Below are 16,881 nucleotides of genomic sequence, written 5' to 3' on the forward strand. Positions count from 1 at the left end.
TAACCTGATTAGTAATGCAACAGGTAACTCAAGCTGGCTGAATTGTACCAAATGAAGAGTCAAAGTAGAGAGAAAAATGGAATTTAGAACCAAGTAAATAACTCAGGAAAAGTACTGAGTAAGTGAACTTTGTTACATTTACAGAGTTAATATATATGTTTCTTATTTCTAATAAAACTCATAACTGAACATATTTTTCTAACCTCTAAACACTCATGTAATGAACCAGAAAGCCATTAGAAACATAGAAACATGACTGAATATTACATGACTTGCATATACTACATACAATATAGGAGCTCTAGAAAGGTTTATTCCTGTAATAATTTTATTTGTTTATCTTTGTTGTAACCAAATCTTCCGTCTAAAATGTTTGAACAAGCACAGAGCTGACTTGAAGTTTGAGGACATCCATTTCAGTAACGCTTCAAATTAAGATTAGCCACACATCTTAGTTTTTCCATAGCTGACAAGATATATCGCCAGGGTTACAATAATTTTCTATATGATCATGCGTCTTTGGAGGACACAAAGATTACACATGAGACATGATTTTAACTCCTGGAGGCGCCTAAATGTTTAAAAAGTGAGAGAAATGGCCTCGTTCAGTTCAGTCTTTACACGGCTGTGATGATACCAGTGATGGTTTCCAGTCTTCAGACACAGAAACAACAAAGATTTGCGTGAAGAGTTGAATGACTGAGAAACACAGAGGTGGGGGTATTGCCGTTTCTCCTCCGTTAGAATATGCTGCACACATCCTGGTTACAGAACTCCAGGATATCTGTTGTGGGGAAAGCGGACATAAATGTTACGGCTATCATCGTGGAGAAGTTAAGTTGGTAATCTGTCAGTGTGTTTTAGCTGTGGCCTTACCAGAGTGCGTGCAGTTGAAGACCGTTTCCACATGAGTGTAAAACTCCTCTCCGAGGATGGAGCGGTAGTCCTTGTGGCTTGTGTGGACAAGACACTCTGTTGCGTCTTGAAACAGTAGATCGCTTTCTCCGTACTGATGAGACTCAAAGAGTTTGAATTCGGTGTCTGGGTTGGCTCCCAAAGTTTCCTGTGACATGACGCAGAATAAGTGTGCACACTTCAGGTATCATTTCAGGTATCAACACCGCAAAAGAACTAAATGTGGGGTGTTACAGCAAATTACCGTCATACGTGAACTGTGAGAGAATAATTAAGAAAATCTTATTGTTCTAATCAGGACAGATTGAAAAAGTGTCCAACAGTATCAAAAATCCACCCAAAAAGGGCCTTCAGATCCACTGATATTTGATGCGCTACTTGCTCACTTAATTCAAATATTTTTAACCATTTCATTATAGAGAAAAAGTCTCTTGGGGTTGCATTTTAACGAACTTCAGGAGACTAACTGGAGAACAATGCCTTGAGTGCTTTCATGCACTCTGTTCAAACTGCAGTTTGTATGCTTTACTTCAGGCGATATTGTGCTACTTAAACAAAGCTTGGTTAAAAACAGCAAGGTGAGCAGTGGCTAATGAGTTAGTACTCGCAGTGGGATTTAAAAACAACAACATATTTATCAAAAAAATAACCGACCTGTGACTTCATGAGGAAGTCGTATACTCGTGCGGCGAGCACCGGCCTCGTCATGACGGTGTTTGGTGGGATGACTCCCAGGTTACAACTCTCCCACTCAGACAGAGGAGCACGACGCCCATCTCCACACAGCAGCTCAAAATCAGACAATGTCCATCCCTCGGCCCAACCGGTGGAGTTCAAACCTGAAACGCATCATGATGAAAGCACATAATCAACACACATTACACACAGTATGTTAGCATCATTTTGTCCTGTAAATGTCAGGTGTTTTGGATAACTCACTGAGAATGTTGGCATGGAGGTTGTGTTGCTCGAGGAAGGCTACATCGCCATAGCTTTTCCCACTTTGATCTCCCACCAGACACCTGAAAATGGGAATCGGGATAGTTGTCCAAAAGATTAAACGGGGTGAAACTCAAATGGAGCTAAAGCTGATTGAAGGTTTGACTAAAATTTATCAGCTGGCTAAAGAGAAAGAGAGACACGACTCCAAACGAATGCTAATGTGACCCCTTGCTGTTGGGTGCAAATAAGCAACCGTTTATTAAGGTTAACTAAGAAGGTGGCGATAAACCAGTCTGGGGTTTTACGTATTGGCCCAAAGACGGCAAATACAGCTGTTAGTCCAGGTTTAAACACATTTTTCCATTGGTGTTGACATTTTTTTGAGTTGTCTGCAAACATCTTTAAACCAGTTTAAATAAAAAATGAAAATAAAAAAATATCCCAATGGTTGGATTTATTAAAAAATGGGGTGAACCATCTGTCCAAACTGCAGTTGAATGTGAAACAGCCATACCTTAAGGCACCCATGTTGCCATAGTAACGTTCATTGTGGTTGTCAGCGCAGCGTTTGGTTGCAGCCTCGCCCGTGCCTCCCATACACACTTTGCACAGATTTCCCTGCGAGCCAGGAAGACAGCCTTTCCAAAACACCCGATTGTACACTAAGAAAACAGAGAGTGGAAGGCTGAACTCCCACGAGAGGCTTGATACAACAGAGGAATGAAGTCGAAACTGAAAAGCAGCAGCCAGTATGGAGAGCAAAGGCGTGAAGACCAAGAACAGAAAACTGATATGATATTCCTGTGAATGTGAATAAACAGCGAGTACATTCAGTGAAGAGGGGCTCCACGTGGGATTTTGGGAAACACTACCTTGGTTTGGATCGCACGGGGAGCTGCTGTTATGGTCGAAGCTCAGAGAGTGTTGGTACGGCAGCAGCCAGCCTGCGGGGCTGTACATGTGGCTGTGACAGGAGCGGCGGCCTCCCAGATTCCCCATGAACACGTTCCTGCTGGAGCGCTTTGCTACTGCTACGCCGACCATAGTGGGAAAAACTGAGGGTACAAACAATGATTTATTCCATGTAAATGCAACAATCACATCAGCAGCAACAATCGCTGTGAGTGCAGCACAAAGCTGCTGTTCGTCTTCGTCTCACCGTCTGTCTCTAAGTGGGCTGATCCTTCGACAGGGACACATTTTTCTGCTTTGGATTGAAGAGAACACAGCAAACACTCATGAAAATATTGCAATTGATAAAGACCACAAGTGATTGATCAGTGATTGATTATTTTCATCGTTGACCACGGTTAATAAAATGTCCAAGTGTAGTAATTGATCCATTTATGCTGGAGGCCCCGCCTGAAGAGAGTGAATGTGAAATCTTGCTTTGTTTTGGCTTTGTTTTTCTTTCCTCTGGGGTGTTGCATTTTGAACCGAAGGGGCCACCATAGTTTCACCTCCACAAATATTAAATATTGATGTGCTTAAAATTGTTAAGTGAAATGTAAAGAATGATATTTGTTTATCTTCGCCTTTACTAACACACCGTACTGACCACTGCACAGACAACACGCTGAGCCTAGAATACATTTGTACAGTGTTTGTAGATTTGCCTTTAAAAAGAATATCCTTACATGTTTAACAAATCAATAAGCCAAGAATGAATATGAAAGGCTCCAAATCTAGTTTTGGACTGGCCTTTTTGCTGAGTTTAAACATGATCACGGTCTTACCATAATATTCTGTCACCACAGGGACAAGACCACATTTTCCAGCAATGAATGAGTGAGTTGCGTCCAGGGAGACCACGTCCACCTCATCCCTCTGTGGTAAAGGTACACGTCACTGCATCTGGTGTAACAGTTCTCCACTGAGTGCAATTAATGTCTTAAAACTCTGAGATCTACATCACTTACCTTGATTTTCTCGATGCAGTCACGCATCGAGACGGCTCTGACACACACCAGCGGGTCTGACTTTATGCTGAGAGCCCACTGCTCACATTTCTTTTGCTCAGCTTGGCTGATGCAGCACCATCGCACGACACTGTCCTCCAGGGAGCTTCCTGGAAACGCACATAGGCTCAGAGTTGCCATAAAAGTGACATCTCGTCTGGTTTTCAGTAACAAAAAAAAAAAATGAATCAGTGCCTAGGAGCGTGAGCACCTTCATGCCCAAGACCTTTGAGCAGTGCAACGTAATCGAGCCCCAGCACCTGGCTGACATCAATGTCATCTGGTAGAACGGCCAGTTTGTGCGTCACATCTTTGAAGAGAAGATCGCTCTCTCCAAAACTAATTGAGTTGAAGAGCTGGAAGCGTTGCCGCTCTCTCCCTTGTCGACCGAAGAACAACTACAGAATCCATTTGAAAATGTGCACAGAGATGTCGCATTGGCTAAAGAACAACTGGTCCCACGAAGCACAAAGTTTGTTACATCTGAGGGCACAAGTGACAAAACAATATATAGATATATTTACCTGAATGGTCATTAGAAACTTTCTCACAACCTTGCGAAAATTATGTCTGGTGACCATTCCCCCTCCTGGACCACGACCAAGATTACAGCTTTTATAGTGGCTGAGAGGAGCTTGTGTGCCGTCAGTACACAGCAACCTGAACCTGTCTCGCTCGCTCTCTGACAGGGAAAAAATAAAAACAAAAGGAGAGAACAGATGTGTTTTTCATTGGGAATTTGTAAATCTTACAGGGGTTATTCAGTTTAAAATTCAGCCGATTCTACACGTCATGTACAAACAGCATTGCCAGAAAAGGATTGGCAATACAAGGAGCATGCACAAAAGACTTAGTCTTTCCAAATAAGCGAAGGTTGTTCACTGCTTTGCGCCAAAGCTGGTCAGAGAATCATTCACAATGCAAAATTTTAAAAGACTTTCAACATTTACACTGCAAAATATTGCAAAAAGGTTAATTGAATCTCCAGGATGGAAACTATTGTTGGATGGGAGTTCTCTTTGAGCCCTCGGGTGGCACTGCATTAGAAACCACTGTGCCATTGTGATCAGAATAGCCATATGGGCTCAGGAGTACCCTGGAAAAACCATTTTCACCTTTTATACCTTTTACCTTTGTTTTTGGACTATTTTAGGGCATTATCAGTTTCTATCAAAAAGACTGCATGAAATATGAAACTAAATTTGCAGCAGGGAGCTCAATACAATATCAAGAGCTTTGTCCTAAAACCCTCGGCGACCAGATAAGATTTTTTAATTGAATTATTGGCAGTACAGCATTATATGCTATAGAGCTTACCTTCAATACTTTCAAGAGCTAAATGGTCCACAAACGCAATGTCTCCTGCCCCGCTCCTAAGACATCTGTGGCAAACCAAAAAGAGGCAAAAATCTAGATTCATTGATATTCTTAAAGCTGCAGTCTGCAACTCTTTTTCAAGCATAATGCCTGGAACTGTCCGGGGATTCTGAAAGTAGTACATTAAATACCCCAATACAAAAAAAAAATGAGTTCTCTAGGTCCCCTATATGTCCCGCTAGGTCCCTCCAAAGCCAGCAGGTTTGTTTACAAAATTGCAGACCGGACCGGTAAAAGGTAACCAATCAGGTTTACGAGCTGGGCTCTGCTGCCTGTCAATCACCGATTGTGCACGCGCGATACAAGGTAGGCTCGTCCCCACGCTTATTTATCTAGACTATTGAACTTCATTACGGGCTAGTCTACTTACTGTGTCTTCCATGATCGCAAATGACAGGTGAGTTGATGAATGAGGAGCCGTGTACGCGAATCTGGCGTGCACGTAGACGTGCACGAGTTCTCATGTGTTTTGAAGGGGCGGGACAGGAAGTTGAATAGCTTTTTATTTTTCGGTTAAAAAATAAGCATTTCTTGCATTTTGCGACTACGGAGGTCACCGTTTTCAACTTCAAGCGTTCTGATAGATCATGTAAACTCTTAAAATGCCAAAAAGTAGGACTTTACGTATGACAACAACAAATCCTGCAGACTGCAGCTTTAAGGCCACTTCTCCTGCTAAGTAGATGAGTGTTTTGATCTTTTGTCAAGCCTGACCTGAGGGCTCCCTGGTTGTTGTAGAAGGGTTCACTGTGAGACGTTTCACAGTGGTAATTCTTCTGGCGTATGTAAGACTTCTGGCCTTGGCACAAGGTGCACAGAGGAAGCGCCATGGCAGAAGCTCCAGGAACACAGCTGGCACTGAAAAACTCACTCACGTCTGCTCGAGAGGAGAAAAACATGTCAGAACCAGATCAGAGAAGAGACATAAAAAAAGATGGAGCGGAGCTGAAACTGACAGCAGTTTCGCTACCCTGAGTGAGAGGATGCTCTTTGGACCAACTCAGGTAGTTTCTGGACAGCAGGAAGCCCAGAGGGAGGCTCCATCCTGCCGTCCATCGGACCCCACTGTGACAGCTCCTGAGGCCCCGCAGGGATCGGATGTCCAAGCTGCTGTTTGTCACCACAGCCACAGACAGAATGCAGCCTCCTGCAGAGAAACAAACACAAACCTCTCATATCTCGGTGCTAAGGAGGTATCGTAAGGCGTGCCAGGAAACAGAAGCAAACCCACCATCACTGTAAACCTCCTTAGCAACGGCAACTAGGTCAAACTGCTTCACTGCAGAATAAACTTCTCCTGCATCTAAAGTTACTATATCAGCTCGATTAGCCTGAAACGAAAAAGTCAGAGGGAAATTTAATTTACAGCTTAAAACAAGAGCCGTCCCTTCACAACCCCCCCGCCCCCCCCAAAAGAGACAGACATCAAACCAGTGTGTTTAAATGTGAGTCTCAGAGCAGTGCAGTGAAGTTAATCATAGTGTCATGTTAATGATGTCACTGCCTACTGGGGAAAAAGAATCCATAAATTGACATTTCACCGTGCCAAGTTGGTCTTTGTGAAAGCTTCCCTTGTGCAAATAGTAGATCTGAATCTCACAAGAGTTTCCGGGTTTTTATATATCCTCACATTTTCTCAAGCTCTCAGACCCTTTATCTGTACAGCTTCTGTCATACTTCCCACTAACCTCACAAGCTGATCTGCTGGAAACAATATCTCTGAGACTGCGGTAACCAATGTGTGTTCAAAGACTATAAACAGCTACACACCAAAGGGTTGAGAAATGCCTCACGTTTCTAAAATGACTTTTCTCCAGTAATTTCTTTTAAAAGATTAAAAAAAAACACACACACACACACACACAAAGCCTAGCAGCCTAATGGTTATTCAAGCACCGCTCACCTTAATTCTGTCTATGCAATCAATTGTGCTGGAAGCTCGTATGCATGAGAGTTTGGCAAAAGTTGCTTGCGGCAGCACGTCCCTCAGAGCTTTACCCAGCTCGGCACACTTCCTCTGTTCGGGATCCGACACTGTGCACCATCGCATCTTCTTGGCTGCCATGCACAGAACAGTTTGAATGGCCCACAAAAGCCAGTCAGAGCAGCACCGTGAATCCTTCAAGTTATTGGTTAACTTCATGCATTTTTTGTCATCTTAGACACATGTAGGTCAGTGAAACATTTTTGCATTCATTACACAAACATACGACAAAAAAAAAAAAAAATCATTATCACCAGTTACTTTAAAAATATGCTCCAACATTTCTTTTAAAATCGGTTTTAATGGCGTCCTGAAAATAATAAAAGCTCCATGAAGCTGGCAAGCAAAAGATAGCAGCATTAAAGTCAATAAATATTACAATGAGGCTGAATATCAGTCCAAGAACAAGGGAATATATGACTGAGAAACGTCGCTTACCCCTCATGCAACAGAAAAAGATAACAAAGAGTAAAACACGGTAAAGTCCTCGCATTCTGATCAGCTGAAGACCAAAGACTCAGGAAAAATCAGTCAGTAAACAGTCCTCCGTCTTCTCTCCGAGTCTCAAATGCCTGATTTTCCAGTAGTGTAAGAGGCACTGCTACAAACATGGAAAAAGAAAACCTGTTGCGCAAGGGCAACTCCTTTGAAAACAGTTAAGTCACTTTTTGCGCACATATGGAAAATATTTAGCACCATCTGTCACAAGGAGATGGTGAGAGAGGGATATCCAGCGTTTCCAAAGTAGAAGTGTAAATTTAGGGTGGAAGGCAGCTGCAAAGTAATTGGCTTTAATGTTCTTTGGATATGTTCCGTCAATTTTCAGACATCTGACGTGATTTCTAGGAATAACCAGGACCCAGTCATGTTGTAAACACACAGTTATTGCTCTCCGTGTCTTTTGTCTTTCAACAGAAGGAAGAAACTCCTGAGGTGTGCAGGACGGACTGTAAATGTTGAATTCTCTCTGCGTGCAGCAGCATCGTTGGTCTCCGTTTTTCCAGCTCAGTGGACAGTCTGTGGATGCGCTCCTCCAGCTGTGACACAGAAGAGGATTTTATTCGTAATAACAATAACAAGTAACGTGTGTGATGACATTCGTTTATAGTCAGAGATGTATTGGATAAAATAGGGCAACAAAAGGACGTATGTGAAATTTAAGCCACGAGTAACTTAATAAGTTACACTTCGTGGAACACTGCTCAAAATCAGGACCTCACGTATACACACGCACGGACGCACACACACACACACACACACACACACACACACACACACACACACACACACACACGCGCACGCACACAATGTTCACTGTTCAAGAGGGTCTTTTTGTTGTTTCAGAAACTGAACAACAAACATATACGTCAGTGCAGTTACATATAAAAAAGTAAACAAAGTTTAAAACCAAGGCGACACTAAAGTGAGCAGAGAAAATTTGTCTAAATATGCTCATTTTGAAATTGATCCCTGCAACATATTCAGCAAAGTTGGAACAGGTGCGCATTTAGCCCCGTGTTGCATCACCCGTGGAAACTTTTGGTAGCTGAGGAGACCGACTGCTTACAATAATATGATGGATCACATTATGAGAAATGCATGTGTCTAACTCAAAGACAAGTGCGATTTGGTACCAAAGCATGCTCTCAGTTTGTAGCGTTGGTTCGTGGAGTCGTGCTTTTCTTCATCTCCGCACACTGAAATACTTAAAAGGAAAACTTTCTCAGCTCATCAGCCTTCAAATATGAAGAAACGAGATTCAATATCGGCATAAAAATGGGATCTTAAAACTGTATGAGGTCTTAGAGGAACGATGCACGTGCCGACAATTCGGCATTTGTACAGCTGTGCTGTTTGAAATGCAGGTGCTGCTTTCACATTAACACGTCTGTCGTTACCTCTTTCAACTCTTCACAAACTGCATGTTTTTCCAGTTGTTCATCCTCGCCACTTGTCTGCAGCCAGCTTTGTAACACCTCTCTCAGCTTTCGCCATCCTCTGAGTGGACACAGACGCACACCATTAAATACCAGTCAGTGCATTGACCCATGTGCAATAATGAAAAGAGGAATGAGATTCATACCGAAGCTGCTGTCTGCTCTGCTGGAAGCTCTTCATTTCCTGCTGGATGCTGAGAAGCTCTCTTGTCAGAGCTGATGCTGGATCAGTTGATGCTTCTTCTACGTGAGGATTCGCAGTCTTTCCACTGGATCCTCTCAGTCGGTTCTCTTGAAAAGGCATCAAAACAGCTTTGACCGTGGTGTTTGAGTCGCTCTTCATAACCCAAGCTTTGCATTTGCGTGTCTTACAGGAAATAGAGAAAACTCAAACTGCGAAATGCAGGTACCACACCTGAAGGAGCTGAGGTCATGAAAGCAGAGGGAGGTAGAAGAAGGTCTTGGTTTTGGGCTTCCAGGTACGAGTCCACAGTGGACATTTGAGGCTCAGAGGGTGTGTGTGAAGGACATCTCAATTCAAAACATTTTGGAGGTGCTTCAATGCCGGTGAGGTCAGAATCCTTCAGGGTGCTTTGGGGAACAAAAGAAAAAAAAACGTTCACCGTCAGAGAAAAGATTTCAACGCATTGTTGTATTTTAATGTAGAAGCACAAGTGTCAAATGAAGGGTGAGTGTACTGGCAGCTTTACTCTTTATGTGGCAACGCTTCCAGTGGAGACTCAAAGCGCTCCTTTCGGGAACGTGGCTGACATCTGGGCATTCGGGTAGAAAGCCTGCATAAAATAAGCAACCTTGTTAGGCCTCCATGTGTTGGACACAGTTTCACAGTCGGCTGGACTGAAGCACACACTCACTGCTTGCTAAGCGCTCCACCTTCAGCTGCCTGCTGCACTGAGTCAGACGAGGAAACGCTGTTCAGTCCAGGCTCAGTAAAACAGAAGGTCACACTCTTTTTAGGCGGTTGTGCTTGGCCCTCTTGCTCTTTACGTGGTTTACATAGCGCCCGTTGCTTCCACCGCATGGCACAACGTCTGACAGCTCTCTGGAGAGGCTGTGATCTCTACAAGACACACACAGACTGGATGAAATGACACTCCAATCTGATGCCTAAAATCACGAGAAGCACAGACAACCACCCACTTGTCCTTGGCCCAGTTGTGTTAGGCTCGTTGTGAGATCATTCATGCGAGCGGCGTATGTGAGGATGCAAGTCACGCCCTCCCTCAGCAGGTGGTCTCTGTAGGCCTGTGCAGCTCTGGCTGCTTGCTCTCGCTTCCTGCGCTGCTCTGTGACCCACAGTCTCCATCCATATAACACCTGCAGCCGGTTCACAAAGCAAAATCCAGCCACACTAAATGCTGTGAGCGTGGTTTCTGCAGCATATTCGGTGCTCAGATTTAAAGTGAGAGAAGAATGTGGAAGCAGGTGTTACCTTGGCCTGAAGAGTGAGGGACCAGTGCCAGAGAGCTCGCTCTGTCTTCTTAGCCTCTCTCCATCTGTGCTGCAGCTGTTAGCAGGAAGAATACCAAAGTCAAGCTCAGTTTGAGTTCACTAAATCAAAGCTTCATACTCTTATCTGTACGAAACCATGGGTTAGATGCACAAAAAGAAGGGGTTTTGAGTGTATAAAACTGAGACACTCATCAGTGAACCAAAGAAACAAAAACTAACAAGAGATCAGCGCTGTAACTTCAGAGAAAACTCCTATCTTCAACAGATGAACGTACATATTTTACAGTATAAAATCTCCCTCGGGCATAATCAGGAGGGAGACACAAAGATGTAAAGATTTCTTAAATAAGCCCTGCAGAAGCCTACGAGACAATGTTCTGCCAGAGGATCAATCATAGCAGTCTCAAAGACTCGTAACCCAAATGTAAACAACACATTGTGAGAGCTGAAATTCAGACAAGCTCAGGGAAATTGTCTGTTTTGTTCATGGTTTGTGTCCTCAGGTTACGCTGCTATAAAAAGATGTGATGCCATCACAGAAAAAATGTGCACCGCAAGGATCCACACATTATCACTTTCCTCTCTAGCCGTCGACATTCATGTAAATCAATCGATTTGCTGAAAATGTGAACAAGCAAACCTTCATTTTCCACTCTTCAAAGTACGTCTGGTACAGCTTCAATTTCAGCAGCAGAATTCCTTGTCGCTTCATCACCTGGGAAATCGTCACATTTGTAGGAATTCGTGTTACAGGATGAGGTCAACAGTGTGGCTACAGAGATGATAAAGTTACAACCTTGTTTTTTTGGTGCTGGTAGTGATGTTTACTCCATGCTGTCAGAGTTTTAGAGAGGAGTTTGGAATTATGGTGCCGCCTGGCCTTTTCCGTGCCCATCCTCTCCCTGCGAGCCTCCCTGGTTCGTTTCCTCCACTGCCTGAAAGAGCGCAGCAGCCGCACTAAACACGGGAAACATCAAGGCAAAGCGTGTAATACAAATACAATTCAGGGACAGTTGCAAAACAAACACTTTATAATTACTGAGCTGGAATATTACAGTCATTCAATAATTGCCCCCTGAGGAGTAAAATACTACAATAATGGGCTAAATGCAACAGTTCAGATCCAAAGACACAACATTTAATAAATCTTGTGTTTTCTGAAATATTGCTTGTCATTTGTTTTCCTTTTTTTCTGTGCGTCTGTGCACATGTCTGAGTGTGGGTGTGTTCTGCTCGGTTTGGTGTTCTGAGCTTTTGATGTTGTGTTTTACACTTCTGGGCTACTGTACTTGCAAGTTTAGTCAAGGATTACAGGAAAATGACAGTAGTGTGATTGGATCTCAGTTTTGTTCAAAACGAAGTATTGAAATGGAGTTCTAAACTACATGCATTAAGTTTATTTACCCTGATTTATTGACCGCTGAGCCCGACTGAGTGCTTCCTCCTGCTGGTGGCGCTTTGACACTGCACGTGTTGTTGTTGCTCTCCACTCCAGAAACACCTTGAGGGAATTAAAGCAAAGAAAAACACTGATCAAATTAATAAAAATAAAATACAAATTGCAATAATTGGACGAACTGCAGCACAAAAGTGCTAATAACCTTAAGTTGGAGGATGTGCTGAAAGTGGCTCTGTGCTTGTCGCTCTGCGACCCGGACCTCAACCAGCAGCGCTGCTTTCTCCCTCCACACAATAAAAACTTTCCTAATGATACATGACGGAGGGTGGTGATGCTGACACACAGCTGTGATTTCTAAACAGAAAGAGTGAGACTGTATTTGTGTCTATTACCCGAGAAAACACTGCGTCTGCCGTCTGTAAAGTTCCTCTGCACGTTCTTCAATGAGAGACATCTGTAGGTGATGTTTCTGTGGACACAAAGTAAGTAATGACCTCATCATTATTTGCATCACTCCCACTGCATACAAACCATTTGATCACGCCTGAATTCAATGCGAATTCACCTTCCAGGCCACACAGGAGTGCTTGAGGAGTTTAACTTCATGGTAGCGCTGGATCTCCTTCAGCCTGCTCTTCTTCACTCTCTGTCTCTGAACAAACTAATCACACACACACTGCAGAGATTAACACACACACACACAGACCTACAACAACAGCTAGCTGCACATCTGTTTTGCACTGACATGCACACAACAACTTCAGTCATTTTACTACGCGTGTCAACAAATGGCGTGCACACTGAACAAAATGAAGCCTGAAAAAACGCACCTTTTTCCATTTGTCTACAGCCATTCTCATACAACGCAGGTCACCCTGATGACAGGCCTGCTGCTCTCTGTTTCTCCTGACATAAACACAAACTAATCAACAAGCCATCGACAATAAAAGATCACAGCTCAGACGGTTCAACATCTGCTTATTTTGCTTCACCTGTCTCGTATCTCATTGCTGTTGTACTTCCACTGAATCATTGTGCTGTGCAGAAGTCTGTGAAGGTACAGACGGTGTGAAGCCTCCTGTTCCTCTGCCTCTTTGATCTTCTGTTGTGTGCGTCGTCGCCATTGGGCCCAGGCTCTCTGCAAGTGGCATTTCTCCTCGTGGACAACTGCCTGGAAACACAATGTCATGTGTGAGGTGCACGACGGTGGTCTTCATCAATGTTACACTATAGTTTCCATCTGCCGCCGGCATACCATTCGCTCAGAGAGCATCTCCTCTTTGCGTTTCTCTGACTGTGTCCACCACGTGTAAAACACCCAGGTGTACCGACGCTGCCTGAAAACACGGCAGACGAAAAGAAACCATGTAGCACGACACAAAGGTCAACTCTATTAGTTTTTGGGTTCACTCAAAAACAGGTGTAAAAGTCTAGTAAATGCGCAAACTCACCGATTAAAGACTTCCGCTTTGTGCCTTCTGTGTTCACGCAGTCGTCTCTGCAGAGTGAACTCAACCCATGACTTGACACAAATGGGTAACATGCGCTCTTCAAACCAAACATCAGCACAATGCTCCAATTCCTGGAGGAAAACGGGAGTGTGTGTTATGTTTCACATTTTCAACTGCCATTCACTTTTTAAGAAGTTCATAAAGTTTGAGATCGCGCTTTCCGTCCTTTTCCAGTTTGAAGAATTCTCCTTTTTTTTTTTTTTACGTCTGTAACTGGGATGCTCGTTGCTCAAACGCAGTCTCAATGTTTGCCAGAAACTAGATTTTTGGTGTCCTCCCACACCCTCACTTTGGTCTGCTGGACCACGTTTCCCTGCTTCTCCAACCAACTTAGTATCAGGTGATAAAGTTGTTCCGGTGTATGTTGCTTTGTGCATGTGACGTGTGGGATGATGTCTGCAGTTCTTTTGTGTCAATATGTCAATTTTGAATTTACAAATACTTGCACTTTGCTTTTGTCACATTTTACATCCAAACTTGCTTGGACGTAGCACTGCGGGTATCACATTTTCTCCAAAAGTATTTCTTGGCAGACAAACACATGGAAATACCTGCATGTGTCTTTGTTGAGCAAGCTTCTCTCTCCAGTGGTAAAAACAGCTCCTCAACAGAGAAATCCTGCAAAGACAAAAAACAGGCCCGAGGGATTAATTAAGCAATTAACACTGCTGCTAACAGAGTTATATGTTACGAAAATGTAAGCAAAAAACACCTGTAAGTGTTCAGCGCCATCCCAGTTAGCGGTTGAAAACTCTGATCTTCAGCTTCCTCCAGACGGTCCATCCACAGTTTCCAGCACTTACTTAAAATCTACAAAAGAGACAAAAAAAACCTTTCACCAAAACTCTTGGTTTTGATTTACCAAAAAATTTACCAAAGATAGTGGTAGCCGACACTGTAAAGTGTTGATCAGTTTATGCGGATCGGTTACTGTTTGTTGATAATGCTGGACAGCTACGTTGTTGTTCATTCGACGTGTTTTGTTCCAAATGACATTAAGGGACAGCCCCTCCAATCCAGCCCGCTGCAACGGAAATGCACATTGATGAATACAAGGAGTGAGCACAGATTCTGTTTATTTGTACAGAGGTTGCTTAGGTTGTTTGTTTTTCTTACCATTAAATTATGACGAAAATGTTGACTCGCCATCTGATTTCTCTCAGCCTCTTCTCTGCACTGCTTCACATCTAGTCAGGAGCTCAAGAGCCAAACGCCAAATTGTACTTATTCAGCATTCGTGATTCTGTTGCGATGTTTGCTCTACGTATGCATTAGGATACAAGCTTTCCAGCACACTAAGGCTCTGCGCTGGGTGCTCAGAACAGCCAGGCGGCCAGCAGCTTGCAAACGGGTCTCTTCACTCCGTCTGCGATCCAGTGCGTCGCTCCATTTACTCCAACACTTCCGCACCAGGCGCAGACAGTAGGCGTGCTGAGCCAAGGCTAAAAGACGTTCGCACGAAAGAAAAATAAGCAAAAACAACTTCAAGAGACACTTGAATAAATAACGTTTTAACATGAGAAGCAAAAGTAAAAAAAAATTCAAGGAAGGGACTGAAGCCAAACCATAAGGACCTTGTGTTCTTTTCTTGGCCTGGTGACAGGATACATGACTTTTCCACTGATGGAAGGCTCTTCTTTTTAGTCTTAGGTTTAAGTGGAGAGCAGCTTCGGATTCTTTCTCCCTTTGGCAACAAGCTGCTCTGTGCATCTCCTTCCACAGAACCCACGCCTTTAAGAAAAATATAAAAGTTACATATTATTAGAGAAAACACAAAGAAGAGAAGTATCCATTGCACCTAATTTTGGCAACGTACAACTCAGCGGATCGTGTCTTTACCTTCCTCTGTGAGCTCAGTGCCCTGTGCTTCAGGGCTTGGTCCTCTAAAGTGTAAAGGTCTCGTTGCTGCTGTAGCCTCGTCTGCCACAAACTCCACGCTGAGCTGCAACACACAGCAGCGCTAAAATCATTAATCAATAAATCATCATTATAGTTGGATATTTGATCGGTAAGTGCAACTAAGTCTCACTGTATAGTTGGGAGCCTCTTCTGCGCAAGAGCCGACTCAAGCACTTTGCTGTGCATTCTCCTCATCTCTATGAAACGCTCCCATCCGTCCCAAACCAAACGCATCAGTCGCCTGTCAGCTGACGACAGAAACCAAGCAGTTAACGACACATCTGACGCTTGACAACAGCCGCGTATTCTTTAAGGTAAATCATACCTAATGATTGTGCACTCTGCAATTTAGTCCTCTTCTCTTTCTGCAAGGATACAAAATGCCTCCAACTCTGCAATGTCCTGTTACACAGGTAATATCTAAAACACAAACAACATCATTAGCACAGACAAACAGCATTCAAGCAGCAAGCTGAGCTGTGGCACTTTGGAGTCCATCTTAATGCCCTATAATGACCTGTAGTGACACTCTGCCCGCATCGTAAGACTCCACTCCCTCCTGGACACCCACCACTCGTCTTTCCATCCTTCAAAGGTTCGTCTGAGGGTTACACTGTAATAGTGAGATCTGTAACACACAATATGCTTTGTCAGGTCAGGCAGGACATTCAACTCGATAAGCACACAAAGTTCCTGACTTTAAGAATAAGCAGATGTACTAATTTCTTATTTGACCAAGTCTAGTTGCAAAATAATTGTAACACGTTACCTGGCTTCATGGGGAAGAATTCGACCAAAGGTGTTCTTCATCCATATTTTCAGAAACTTTCTTGCCAAGTGTCTGCAGAGGTTAAAACAGTTAATGCCACAACAGTAATAGGTGGGAATATGGTACAAAATATGGTGTACCTTATCCTCAGCTCTTTGAGTCTTCCACCTTTGTTCCAGCTGTACCCGACTCTGTAAATAAATTTTCTGGTTTGAACTTTTCGCTCCTGTTTTGTTTGACCTCCATATCTGACAGGTCGGGCTCTCACTGGGTCTGAATTTCTGGCAGAATTACTTTGCATTATCTTTGAAGTCACTCTCACAGACAATCACACGACCGCAAACCTCGCTTTGGAAATACACGTGTCAAATGGCAGCACTTTACTTGACCTTCAAGTCCTGATTATAAAGTAAAAATAACACGTTCCGTCGTTGTAAAAGTGCCGTTGACTTAACCAACAAACGCGCGCTTGTTTTTCCTTGTCACATGACCACTGGTGTGATACAGGGGTCAGTTGTCAACGGCAACGGCTTGCCTCAATTCTCTGTCTGTGCCGTAAGTCCCAGTTGCAGCGGTTGCAACGTCTTAAGTTTTAAACTCTGTTTCATGATATTTACAAGATCGTCCGAGGGTAGTGCTTATGACACTTTTCTAAAAAAAAAAAAACAGTTTAAATCATGGCATATTTATTCCGGTGGAAAGTCAAGTAGCCAACTT

The 16,881-nt window shown here is 43.4% G+C and overlaps 2 protein-coding genes across 3 annotated transcripts; both read right to left on the reverse strand.

Moving 5' to 3' along the window:
- Positions 1-67: 67 nt before the first annotated feature.
- On the reverse strand, positions 68-7,701 carry sxph (saxiphilin). 2 transcript variants are annotated; one of them, XM_075461162.1, is made up of 17 exons: positions 7,615-7,701; positions 7,096-7,250; positions 6,424-6,523; positions 6,163-6,339; positions 5,907-6,069; positions 5,133-5,197; positions 4,340-4,497; positions 4,027-4,213; positions 3,777-3,925; positions 3,594-3,684; positions 3,017-3,061; positions 2,730-2,912; positions 2,372-2,519; positions 1,855-1,937; positions 1,570-1,754; positions 877-1,063; positions 68-784 (listed from the first exon to the last, which is right to left on the reverse strand). In XM_075461162.1, exons 1-17 carry the CDS (start codon positions 7,667-7,669, stop codon positions 741-743), a joined length of 2,175 nt encoding a protein of 724 aa, XP_075317277.1. In that variant the 5' UTR covers positions 7,670-7,701; the 3' UTR covers positions 68-740. The 2 variants fall into 2 exon arrangements, with proteins under 2 accessions (XP_075317277.1, XP_075317278.1); XM_075461163.1 differs by having other exon boundaries at positions 3,017-3,064; positions 7,615-7,636.
- Positions 7,433-16,832, reverse strand: sfi1 (SFI1 centrin binding protein). Its single transcript, XM_075461161.1, has 30 exons — positions 16,305-16,832; positions 16,165-16,236; positions 15,913-16,023; positions 15,721-15,815; positions 15,526-15,643; positions 15,336-15,438; positions 15,071-15,227; positions 14,777-14,938; positions 14,613-14,683; positions 14,428-14,520; positions 14,209-14,306; positions 14,048-14,114; positions 13,437-13,567; positions 13,241-13,322; positions 12,978-13,156; positions 12,816-12,891; positions 12,551-12,646; positions 12,378-12,454; positions 12,188-12,290; positions 11,991-12,087; positions 11,383-11,543; positions 11,227-11,301; positions 10,567-10,641; positions 10,275-10,451; positions 9,989-10,194; positions 9,824-9,907; positions 9,529-9,704; positions 9,260-9,404; positions 9,075-9,174; positions 7,433-8,213 (listed from the first exon to the last, which is right to left on the reverse strand). The coding sequence occupies exons 1-30, from the start codon at positions 16,463-16,465 to the stop codon at positions 8,085-8,087; spliced, it is 3,477 nt and encodes a 1,158-aa protein (XP_075317276.1). The 5' UTR covers positions 16,466-16,832; the 3' UTR covers positions 7,433-8,084.
- Positions 16,833-16,881: the final 49 nt, after the last annotated feature.

Source organism: Odontesthes bonariensis, chromosome 3 (genome assembly GCF_027942865.1).
Source record: "Odontesthes bonariensis isolate fOdoBon6 chromosome 3, fOdoBon6.hap1, whole genome shotgun sequence".
NCBI classification, from domain to species: domain Eukaryota; kingdom Metazoa; phylum Chordata; class Actinopteri; order Atheriniformes; family Atherinopsidae; genus Odontesthes; species Odontesthes bonariensis.